The sequence below is a fragment of the Cervus elaphus genome, chromosome 30 (genome assembly GCF_910594005.1).
Source record: "Cervus elaphus chromosome 30, mCerEla1.1, whole genome shotgun sequence".
Classification (NCBI taxonomy): Eukaryota; Metazoa; Chordata; class Mammalia; order Artiodactyla; family Cervidae; genus Cervus; species Cervus elaphus.
In genome coordinates, this window is record NC_057844.1 from 77,497,371 (window position 1) to 77,510,362 (window position 12,992).

At 37.2% G+C, this 12,992-nt stretch overlaps 1 protein-coding gene across 3 annotated transcripts in view; it reads right to left on the minus strand.

Annotated features, from left to right (window-relative positions):
• The window catches only part of FGF14 (fibroblast growth factor 14), a 600,641-nt gene that overhangs the window by 112,808 nt on the left and 474,841 nt on the right, over positions 1-12,992 (minus strand). For all 3 annotated transcript variants that reach the window (XM_043891532.1, XM_043891534.1, XM_043891533.1), the window contains exon 2: positions 533-643. In XM_043891532.1, coding sequence (XP_043747467.1) covers positions 533-643 — 111 coding nt within the window. The remainder of the gene's footprint in view (positions 1-532; positions 644-12,992) is intronic.

Below are 12,992 nucleotides of genomic sequence, written 5' to 3' on the forward strand. Positions count from 1 at the left end.
ACTAATCCTTATTGTTCTTGAATGTACACAGTTATCATTAAGAAGCTACACACATGTACACCCACGGCTGATTCATGTGAATGTATGGCAAAAACCAGTACAATGTTGTAAAGTAATTAGGCTCCAATTAAAATAAATTAATTAATTTCAAAAAAAAAAAAAGAAGAAGCTAGAGGTCTCACAAAGATAAAACTTCCAAAGTAAATAGGTAATCAACTTTCATCTGAATGCATTAGTGCAGTTACTTTGATGATAATGAGATTCAAGTAACAATAACACTGGATAAGACAACTGCTTGGGGAAAAAACTGAAAAGATGAATAATTCTCTTAAAATGACAGGTTTCTTTTGTGGCTCTATGAATATTTCTATCCAGGTGGTCCAAGAAGAATTGTCAATGGCATTCTAGGGTATAACATTTGTAAAAGTGAACTCACGTAACCCAATATTTGCAAATGTATTTGTAAAGTCATTTAAGCAGCAGTGTCTCTCCTACCAATTGTGTGAACCGGTGGCCTGGGGTGGTCACTTACTAGAATTAGTGCTGTCGTCCTTGGTCCCGTCGAGAGCTCCATCGGGGTGCATTTGCAAGTAGTAGCCTTGCCTGCAATATAACCTGGTCACTATACCCTTGAGCTGGGGATCTGAAAGGCAAACACAGAGGTCATAAGCCTCACAACGCATCACAATAGAATTTCTTTTTTCTTCCCTGTTTCTTTTCTTTCTTTTTCAGAAGGAAGAGGGTATTTTATAGAAGGATTTTATAGAAGCACCTTTTATTTTATGTTTCCCAGGAATGTCTCTGCATTTCTCAAACCAGAAGATGCTGATCACAGATGGTGAAGAAAATGCAGGTGTAAATTTATTTTACTTGAAGTTGTAAAGTCATAAACTTTAGATAACAGATCATTAAAAAAAAAAAAAAAACCTGACAAGTATGTATTTAAATAACTACTTAACATGATTAAACTACTTAATCTATTAAGCTATTAGTTAGGTCCTAAACTAACTAGCAGATATTAGTTTAAACTAATATCATTCAGGATGGTGGGATAAGAATTTTGCAAACACCTGGCTTTAAGAAACCATATCAAAGGCTTTTTAATGGAAATTTTTTTCCACTTAATTTGACAAGTAATCCCCAAATGTGAAAAACTTTTATTAAAAAAAAAAAGCCATACTAACATTTGGTACACATTTGCAGAAAAAGCCCTGATATGGAGGGAACTTGCACGGAAGTATTGTGTACTTAGATGTGATCCACAGGAAAATGTGAAAATCAACTTCTGAACTCAGGGCGAGACAACAGTAACAAACCTAAGCTCTCTGGCCATCAGTCAGTCAGTTCAGTCGCTCAGTCGTGTCCGACTCTTTGCAGCCCCACGGACTGCAGCATACCAGGCCTCCTTGTCCATTCTGAGCTCCCGGAGTTTACTCAAATGTCATCGAGTTGGTGACGCCATCCAACCATCTCATCCTCTGTCATCCCCTTCTCCTCCTGCCTTCAATCCTTCCCAGCATCAGGGTCTTTTCCAGTGAGTCAGTTCTTTGCATTAGGTGGCCAGAGTATTGGAGTTGTATTGCATTCAGCTTCAGCTGAATCTCCAATAATCTCTGGCCATAATCCAGACCAATTAGATGAATTAGACAGATAATCCTACATAATTTATATAACTACAAGGGATAGTAAAATTATACTCTATGGATTTTTATTCTTGTCTCAAATGGCCTAAGGTCAAGGACATTGGAAGTTTATTAAAACCAAAAGGGAAATTACACAAAAGGTAACAGACTTCTCATTAGATGATTCATCGAAGAGATAGCCGGTCTACTGATCCGGTGCTTCACAAAGAGCCAACTGTACCTTTGAAAATAAATATTTGCATGTGGCTTTTCAAAGGTCACCACCATCTCATGACTAGATTTGATGGGAGACATCAGAATCCTCCCCATGGCAACTAGCATCTCTCCACAATCCCTGAATGAGACATGCAAATGTGGTCATGCTGTCAAAACAGGCGGTTGTTACAGAATGATGAAACTGAGCATGTTGTAATTGATCAAAAAATGATGGATGGCAAACAGGTGAACACACACACACAAATGTGCAAAAAGAAACCAAAAAAGCTGTTCAAAACAGAATATCCTCAGCCTTTTGTTTAGTTCTCAAGAAATTAAAAAGAATGACAGCATCTGTTTCTGTGTACATCTGATGTGACTGATCATTTGAGAAATGGCCCCTTGGCACAGATTTTCTTCAAAGACACTGTGATATTGAAGAATCTGGAAAATAATGCAAGAAAACCACAGCATGGCAGCAATGTGTAATCAAGCATGTTAGAATACAGGTGTTTTTGGAGGAGTAGGATTTTAGAAAGAAACATCCAAGTGATTATTAAGTGGTAAAGAATCTGCCTGCAATGCAGGAGACCTGGGTTCCATCCCTGGGTTGGGAAGATCCCCTGAAGAAGAGAATGGCAATCCACTCCAATATTCTTGCCTGGAGAATCCCACGGACAGATCATGAGGTCACAAACAGTTGGACGTGACTGAGTCGGACATGACTAACACACTATAAATGATTATTACAACTGTGTTATGTATGTTCCTTGTGTGTGTGTGTGTGTGTTCAGTCACTTCAGCTGTGCCTGGCCCTATGGACTGTAGCTCACCAGGATGCTCTGTCTATGGGGTTCTCCAGGCAGGGATACTTAAGTGGGTTGCCATGCCCTTTTCCAGGGGATCTTCCTGAGCCAGGGATCGAACCCACGTCTCTTATGTCTACCTGCACTGGCAGGCAGCTTCTTTACCACTAATGCCACATGGGAAGCCCCGTGTGTTCCTTACTCTGTAGTATATAACTTTAAAAATCACATAATTCTAACATGTGCCTTAGTGAAAAAATTACTCTTGTACCTTACTCTGCTCATCACCCAATAAGTACTATTGAACATTTAAGTACTGAGGATTTTTCCTACTTTTGCTGTATTATATTTGTGCTTGCCACTGAAAATAGGTAGCACAGAAAAAGAAGGGAACAAAAGTGAAAAGGTGGGATGGGGCAGGAATTCTTAGTTGCCATGAAAACAGAGCATTTCAGAGACAGAAAATTTTTCTGCAAAAGCTTTATGTTCTGGATCACTTACTTTTAGTAATCCTATATTCTAGCTATGATATCTTCTGGACTTGAATTAAGTATACCAGGCAAGAAAGTGAGAAGACACGTGACCCTCACAAGTCCCTTCGTACTTACAGAGAGAGCCCCCTTCTCTTTTGTTTCTTCTACTAAAAAGATAGAACAAGCACTGGAGAGAAAGTGGAGGAAAGGGAACCCTTGTGCATGGTTGGTGGGGATGTAAATTGGTGCAGACACTGTGGGAAACAGGATGGAGGTTATTCATGCTGATGAGTAAAACTGATCAGTAAACTGATCATCATGAAAACTGATTCATGGGATCCAAAGATCCCACTTATGGGCACATATACAAAGGAAGTGAAATCAGGATCTCAAAGAGATATCTGCACCCCCGTGTTCATTGCAGCATTATTCACCACAACCAAGACGTGGACACAACCTAAGTGTCCATCAACAGATGAATGGATAAAGAAATACATGGTGTAGACACACAGTGGAATATTATTAGGTCATAAAAAAGGAAATCCTGCTATTTGTGATAACAGGACTGAACCTGGAGGACATTAGGCTGAGAACCTAATTTCTAACCACACCTCATGCCTGCTAAGAAATTACAAGTAAAATACAAAATTGAATTTTTGAGTTCTTATTTAATTTCAAGAAAAGAAAACCAAACTGACTTCTATTTATCTACTTTCACAGTATTTGTTTTTTCTTTTTTTTTTTAGAAACCATAGTAATAGTGACTGTTCTTCTCAGGGGCCACAATTAACTCACTGAATTTTCACCCCAATTTACTTACAAAATGGGAAGCCCATTTTGATAATGAGAAAGTAAAGACACAGCACAACGAGGTAATTTGACAAACAGCACATGACTAGTAAGTGCAAAGCTTGATTGACATGATCCTGCCCACTTAACAACTAAATTATGTAACCTGTAATTGAACAATCAGACTAAACTATCTTAAACAACTTAAAATGAAATGCAAACATCTATTTCTTTAAACTAGATTCTTAAAGGTTATCTTGGGCTGTGTCTAACCCCTCTAATCCTGCATACTTGGAGCTGACTCTATAATGTAAAGCCATAACATAAAGTTAGAGATGACCAAATTTCCTGAAAATCTCTTCTAAGATCTGTCCTACTTTGCCATTGACCACATTTCCAATAAATGTCCACCCATGAAATCCTCATCAAAATCATAAATTTAACACTGTTTAAGTTTAAACTTCCTACAGTATCATTTTCACTTCAGTTCCTCTATCTCCATCGACTTCAGTCAAAGGTCCACTCTGACTTGACCACTGATGTTAATTGTTAACCCCTTCAGATTAACACCATGCTTGCTGCCTTTTATATCCCATCCAATGAGTTGCCCAGTTCCTACAGACAGTCTTCAAAATCTCTCTCACTGTTTTCCCTTTCTCTATTTTCACTGCCAGCAAATGTTCAACCCCTCATGGCCTCTCCCAAGCCATGCGGAGTGCTGTTCTTGTCCATCAGACAAGGGAAGAAGCAGCAACTCTCCAACACCCACCAAATGACTCACTCTGCAGCAGCAGGGGCCCATCTGACCTGCCTGACCTTGGTTTCCACTATTCCCCTTCCATCTTCAGCACGTAGCCCAACCTGGGTCACTGTGTTGTTCTGACCCTTTGCAATCCCATGGACTGCAGCACACTGTGGGCTGCCTACAAATAACCCATAATCTCCCACATTGATTCCGTTCCTATAACCTTACCTATCTCAAATACGCCCACTTGCCTAGAGATGTGAAACTCTGGACTGTGAGTTTCATGAGGAAAAGTGAAACGTACAGTATTGCTCACTATGGCATCTCCTGGGTCTAGATAAATGAGAGCTATGCACTACATCTCTTTTGAATGAATACTGACAAAGGTGTAATTTTTCCAGTAATTTCATATTGCAGGTAAGAATGAAAACTGGAACAACGTGAAAACCAAGACAGCAATCATAGTAAAGCCTTAAAAATGTCCACAATTTTTGACTAGGTAATTGCACTTTTTGGAATTCCAACTTAAAAATAAGTCCTTAGAGTTTTACGGTTTTGTGTAAAAACTTGTGTGTATAACTTAAGCATGACTATGTAAAAATACTATGCATAGGAAAAACGAGAGACAATATGCCAAAATGTTAAATGTACCTGTATTTTGATGGCTATCAGAATATTTATTTTTCAATATTTATTATCTGTATAGTGTCCAATCATGATGGCATGCTAACTTTATAATGTAAATGCAGAGACTATAATAAATATATTAATGCCTTTGAGAAAGAATGAGTCAAAATAGCATTTTGTACCTACCTGCAAAGAAGATCGCATATGTATATGCAAATAAACTGAACACCTATTACTTCTATAGATTAACTGGTTGCCCCAAATTTTCAAGAATTCACTTAGTATTTTCTCATCGTACATAATCACATGTTCATAAATGCTTTACTGTGATACTCATTTATACAATTGTTCAAGGTAGCCCTGTATAGCTTAAAGTCAGTCTTTCAAATAATTAAAACAAATCCTTTCTCCCTAAGCCTAAAGTGAAAATATGCAACCAAAAACCAGAGCAAAACCAAACAAAACAACAATTTTACTAAGAAAACCACCACATCAGTACGTGCAGTCAAAGGTATGAGCAACCTTCTGGGTCTCTGTGCAAGAAGGCTCCAAGCCTTCATTTTCTTACTTTACTTCCAGTACAAGTCTCAGCTTCCAACCATAATAATACGTGCTGAACCCATCATGACTCTTTGAGAGAACAGTTAACAAAAAAAGAAACACGAAAATCCCACATAACTGCAGGAATGGACAGGATCCAGACTATGCAAATATTTAAAGCAAACAGCATCCAAAGTGGGCGGGGGTGGGTACGTCTCCCCACGCAGGGGTTTGCAAGATAGCACACTGCCATGTATGAAGAAGACCCAGTAGTAGAACTTACTGTTGTTCTTACCTCCAAAAATGACAAAGAACTTAAGCATGGGTTGGCACTGGTATCTTCAAAGTCATGTGTCACATGTTACATTGGGTCCTTGAAGTATGTGGGGCAGGTGGGCCATCCCATAATACTGAGGGGCTGGCCCAGTGACCCTGCCTCTCAGCCACTGTTCCCAATGAATGCTTTGCCATAGGTTGAAATTCACGTGCTCCTGGTTAAAGGGCTTATAAATTATATTATCTAATTTAAATAAAATTAGGATAGTTGAGGGGAAAAAAAATCCCAGAGATAGTATGGGCCAGAGGTGAAATTAAAAAATAAGAAAAACAAGCTAAAGCTTAACATCAAGAAAATAAGGAAGATGATGTATATTCTGTGTAGATTATGTGGTTAAAAGCAAGGATGAAAATAAGAAATCAAGACAATGATGATCTATTCAGATCTCACATGAGCTCAGCCAAAGGATTTTAAAGGTGTTTAGAAGATGATGTAAAATACAACTACTATAATAAAAATGGAGTGTCACCCTAAATAAGTGTTATGACTTGAGACATGAAAGAGTGGAAATATTGCTTGTATGAAATAAACTTATATTGAGATGCATGCTCACTTTTTTCATTAAACTAATGGGACAAGAAGATTTGATGATGAAGTACAAAAATATTATTATTTTGTTTTCAATACTGATATAGCCCAAACTCCTATAACTTGAACTCTCAATAATTGAAGGATGAATCAATATCTGAAGTCCTACACCTATATTTTAGTTAGCCATATAAAGATGAAAAATATTTTTCAACTCATAGAACTGATAGGGATCTTTATTCTCTTTTAAAATACTTATGCATCCAGAGCATCTTACTATGCTCAAGAAAATATGAAACCTTAGCCTGTATTAATTATGCTTTTTGTTTTGCCTTTTCTATTTGCTGTGTCTGGCCATTTCACTGAAAATGTCCTGAGGATACTCCTTGTGTGAAACTCTAACTATGTTCTCTGATATTAATTAAAATAGAAATAATGAAAACTAATACACATGTATATGAAGAGGAAAAAAAGATGTTTCATAATATATTAGCCTCAACACTTAGAACTGAAAGAAATGCAAGTCAGTCCAACTGCCTTTAGGTGCAAGGAAAAAATATCCAAGATTTTTAATTAAAACAATCACTTTCTCAGAAGTGGGTTCATCTAAGTAAATCACTGTCACAAATTATTTTCACAAAATGTTCAGACTGACAAAAGAGAAACCAGAATAAGTTTTAAGATGATGCATACATTTTAAATCATCATTTAAACTAACAAATGTACAATATGGCATGGATTTTTATATGGTAAATATATAAACGTATATACACACGTACTACATTTATTTACACATAAGCCTTGGTACTAGTTATCAACATAGGTTCTTCAGCGTCACTCCTTTATAGCTATGGAAAATCATCTATTTTTTTAACAGGGTAAAAGGCAATTTTGGGAACATACATTTTTTTGGTATATCTAATTAGATTTTGGCACTCCTAGCAGCAGAAAATAGTATTGTGAATAACTTATCCAAATCCATAAATTATCATATAGTCCAATCATAAAAATAAAACATGCCCAGGAACTCTTCCAAAGGGCTGGAAAAAAAAAGGTGAGAGCACTAAGGAAAATGATAAAGAAAACGAAAGGTGGGAAAATCTGCTATATCTTTCTGTTAATTTCTGAGAATGGTACTCACTTTCCTCTTGGAACTGACCCCATGTCACCTTCAGAGCCCCACTACCCAGGGAATCTTGTTTCTGCTATTTCAGAGTTGCTGCTCAGCCCACCACCCCAATCCAACACATTATCATGTTTGCTGAATTTTAACTGCTGATTCTAGAGTCTACAGAATCTTCTCCACCTCTGCCTACCAGAATCCTTTGCCTGATGGCATTAGGGATACAATCTTGCCTGAAAACACAGTTCTTGGGCTCAGAGAGCTTGCTGTCTATTGAAAGGAGAAGAGGAGAACTCGTAATATGAATTTACACCAATTAATCATGCATTAAATAATTGGGATTACATATCTGTCTGCCCAGAAAATACATTATATATCTTTTAATAATTTGCATCATGTATTATTCAAAGTAGCCTGTCACTATGCTTTGCACAGAATAGCTGCTCAACAAATATATATTGAACTGAATTTATTTTCTGTTGGTTTTTTAAGATCAATAAATTCTAAATGGAATTCAAGGCAAAATGCATTTTTCTATATCTTATTTAAGACTTAGAGGAGTAAAGTATACTTGAGATAAAGGTAAAGGTAAATGTGGATTTTTTTTAAAATTAAATTTAATTTTTTTTATTAGTTGGAGGCTAATTACTTCACAACATTTCAGTGGGTTTTGTCATACATTGACATGAATCAGCCATGGAGTTACATGTATTCCCCATCCTGATCCCCCCCTCCCACCTCCCTCTCCACCCGAAATGTGGATTTTTAAAGTTCCACCACAAAGTTTCAAGCTGTTATTTTTTTTCCAAAAATTATTTTGGCCCAAAAATTCCCTCTAGGTAAAATATACTAAAAAAACAATAGTGAGTAAAGCCTTTCTTGGGGAACTGTCTGAGAGGATCTTTAAAAGGAAGGCAAGCAGTAAGGATCCTGCTTAATATTTGACCCTAAGCTCCAAGGAGCAGGCAGACTTTGAGCAGACGTAGGTATCTAGGGATTCCTGCTGCAATGTTGAACTTTTCAAATACTCAGGGTCTACAAGTTCCAGAAAGAAGCATATCTTTGAAGCTCAGTTAGAAAAGCACCCCATTCCAATGCCATTCAAAATCTTGGCAATATAATTTCAGTAAGGTCATATTACTAAATATATTGTTACTAGAACATTCCATGTTTACTCAGCCAGTCCCTAAATATTTAATAACAACCTCTTTTCTATTTCTTTATGATAGGATTATTTTCAATTAAGAAAACCACCTTGGGAAAAACTGCTGCAAACCTCCTTTGGAATGATGGATTCTGAAAGCAAACTGTAGCATCTTGAAACACTCCAAGTTCTGTGTTTAACTTATGATACCTTGGCACAATAAATACACACACACACACACATCCCAAATAGCATAGAGTGAAGAAGTTTTCACTTCACCATATATGTGGCCAAAATCTCACTATTTTGAATGGACAATCCTTTCACTTTCTACTGCTCAACACAAAAGCTATTTTATGCTTATTATAATACAAAATATAATTGCATATTTTAATCAGACGTCTTACTGTGTTCTTCATAAAGTTTGAGACTAATCAAATGTAACTGAATGGCTTAAGGAACAAAGGCCCAAGAGTATTATTAGCATTTGCTAATATTTGTAGTCAAACACCATAATGAGCAAATTTCAATGCTGGAAATATGACTGAAAAAGAATGTGAATGCTATATGAGCTATACACCACAATCTGAGAGAGCTTAATAATTATGCAGAATTTCTTTAAAAGTCAAAATGACTTCTATTTCTGACCAAGAAAGAATAATGAGGACCAGACGTACTCTCTCATATGAAACAACAAAAAAGGACAAATTGAATTTTGCAAGACACTGGATACCAGGAAATGAAGGACAGAGGTTTCCAGGAGATGGAAAAGAAATAAGGTGAGCTCTTTTCTTCCCGGATTTTAAAGGCTTAGAGATGTTCTAGGACACGGTGAGGGAAGGGGAGCCCGGTGGACTCTCTACGTTGAGATGGAGTTGAGTCCAGGGAAAGGAGAGGACTACAGAGGGATAGAATTCCTGGGATCTACACAGGGTCTCCTTAGGTCTTCAGCTGAGTACTAATGGACAACCGCATATGAGGAGACCACCCAAGGCTGGGAAAAATCATCTGAGAGGAATAGAGGGAACAGTGCCTTAAACACACACGACTGGGAACAATGCCTATTCCGGCTAGCCAGACTGGAAAAACTCATAATTCACGGGGCATTGAGCAGAGTGAAAATAAGAGGCTTGCCTCTGTAGGAGGGGAATTAGCTTAGTCTGAGCAATGCTTCAGTCTCCCCTAACAAACTCTGGAAGCAAGAGTATACTGTTTCCCAGTAACTTAACTGCATCCCAGAATAAGTTCAAGAACATTTATAGGAATACAAAAATATCTAACATCCAGGGAAGTAAAATTAAAAGTATTTGGAATCCAATAAGAAAATGCAATAAGGCATGCAAAGAAGCAGGGGGATCTAACCCATAACAAAAGGGAGAATCAGTAAATCAAAACTGACCCAGAGGTGCCCCAGATGGTGGAATATCAGACAGGGACATGCAAACAGTCTTTACAACTCTATACCTTCCACACATCCAAAAAGTTAAGTACAGACATGGACAGCCCAAAAGAAACTTTGATGGGTGAAAGCTACATTTCATGAAATGAAAAAAAAAAAAAATACACGGGACGGCATTAATGGCAGATTATATTAATCGCAGAAAAAGTGGTGAACTTGGAGACATAGTAATAGAAATGATTGCAAATGAAACTCACAGAGAAAACAGAATTCTAAAAAGAAATTAACAGAACCTCAGTGGGCTGTGGGTTAACTTTAAATGATTGGAGATATGTCTAATTGGAGATTCCAGGGAAAAGTACCAAGACGGCAAGAAAGAAAGACATTTGAAGAAATAAGGGCTGGAAATTTCCAAATTGGTGAAAACAATAAAGACAAAAATCCAAACTGCTTAACACATTCCAAAGACAGGAAACCTGAAGAAAATTATACAAGGACACATCGTATTAAAAGTACTTGAAACCAGTGATAAAGAGCTCTTATCCCCCAAGATCTGTGACTACTTGGAGACTGGTAAGGGGACTGGGAGCAGCAGGGGTCAGGAGTACAAAGGGGCATAAGGAAAGCTCTGTGGTGACAGAGCCTGAGTATTTATAACCTTGAGTATGATGATGACTTCATATGTTAAAACTTATAACATTATGCACTTTTAAATACAGATGATTTTATGACCGTTATACCTTAGCAGAGCTATTAACAATCAAAGTAAAAGGACAGAAAACAGTATGCCATGCTGGGAATAATCAGACAATATTAATCAAGGACGAAATAGATTTCAAGGCAAAGAATCTTACAATACATAAGGAATGATCATTTCCTAATGATAAATAAGTCAATTTATGAAGAATGCATAACGATCCTGAATGTTTCTGCATCTACTGACAGAGCTTCAAATATATGACGCAAAAACGAATGGGATTTGAGGGAGAAACAGAAAAATCTAATTTGATAGTCAGAAATTTCAACTGTATTCTCAAAAAGCGAGAAAAAGAAGGAAAAAAAAAAAAAAACCCTAAGGCTTAGAGTATTATATGTTAAATTTAACACATTCAGTTAATCACTAGAAAGTATGATTCACTTCTTTCAGAAACTAGAAATGGGATTCTCTAAATTTAAAGAATCTGAAAAGCAACGACTATTTGACTCACTCAAAGACTTTTTATAGCCAGTCAAACCTATAGCAGGCCATACTAATTTGCGCTCCAGCCATCATTACATTATCAGAAGTTGAGAATTAGCATAACAAAAAGGATGCTATTAAAGAATCCAAGGTCATCCGTTGAAATTAAAGTGCACTCTTGTTTAATAGAGTCTTCCCAGGCGGCTCAGTGGGAAAGACCTGCCTGCCAGTGCAGGAGACGCAGGAGACGCTGCTTTGACCCTGGGTTGGGAAGATCCCCTGGAGAAGGAAATGGCAACCCACTCCAGTATTCTTGCCTGGAATATCCCATAGAGAGCCTGGTGGGCTACAGTCCGTGGGGTCACAGAGTCAGACATAGCGTACATTGTTTAATAAAAATTCAGCATGGAAAGACTTTAGTGAAAGTTATATTGGATTAGGGTGTGTCATTCATATGAACTATGAAAACAAGAATTAGAGCAGAAGAATAGTTTTATTAGCTTTCTTATGAGAAGACATAGAGCAGTAAACTGGGACTTTGCATGAAAAATGGTGTTTTCCATTTTTTTTTTAGCACATATTTGCTGAACAGCCGGGAAGCATTTCCCTAGATGTGTTCTGCCAAGAAAATAATCAGGACAAGGGGAAAATTTTAAAAAGTAACTGTAGGTGACAAGGACTGATCAATACATTCTCCAGAGTCAAGGCTCACACTTTAGAATAGTGTTTCAGAGCAGATATTTAAAATCCACTTTGCCCGTTTATACCTGGAACTACGAGGTAACTCCATCTAACAGGCAGAGTTGTAAGAATAGATGAAAACGGTACCAGTAAATACTCGGTTTATTGCTATTTAAGGAAGATGCAAATAGCTGAGGTTTGTTTCCTTCCAAAATTTCTGTTTCAGAATTTGTCTCCCAGCTACTTCTCAGAGGAGATGAAAGTTGTAAAAACCCTTTTGTTAACAATGTCAGTCCTCCTGGAAACCCCAGAGCAGCAGGGTCACAGGCAGGAAGGAGAAGGCATTCGGGGTACTTATTCATCATGTAAAGTCACATTGTCACCTTTAACTAGAGAGGGAAATCACTGAAGCCAGTGGTTATGAAAATAAATTAAAACACACACACACAGCCTCTGAGAAATCAAGAAGGAAGTTCCATGAACAATGATGTAGAATTTGGTCTTGAATTTAGAATTTGGCTGTAGACAACCCACGTGTATTTTTTTAAAAATTAAAGAGTAGTTGATTTACAATGTGTTGATAGTTTCAGGTGTGCAACAAAGTGATTCAGTTACATATATATACATATACATATATATGTATGTGTATATATATATATAATGATTGCTCTTTGGAAGAAAAACTATGACAAACCAAGATAGCGTATTAAAAAGCATGTGAGAGTTGGACCATAAGAAGGCTGAGTGCTGAAGAGTTGATGCTTCTGAGATGGAGAAGACTC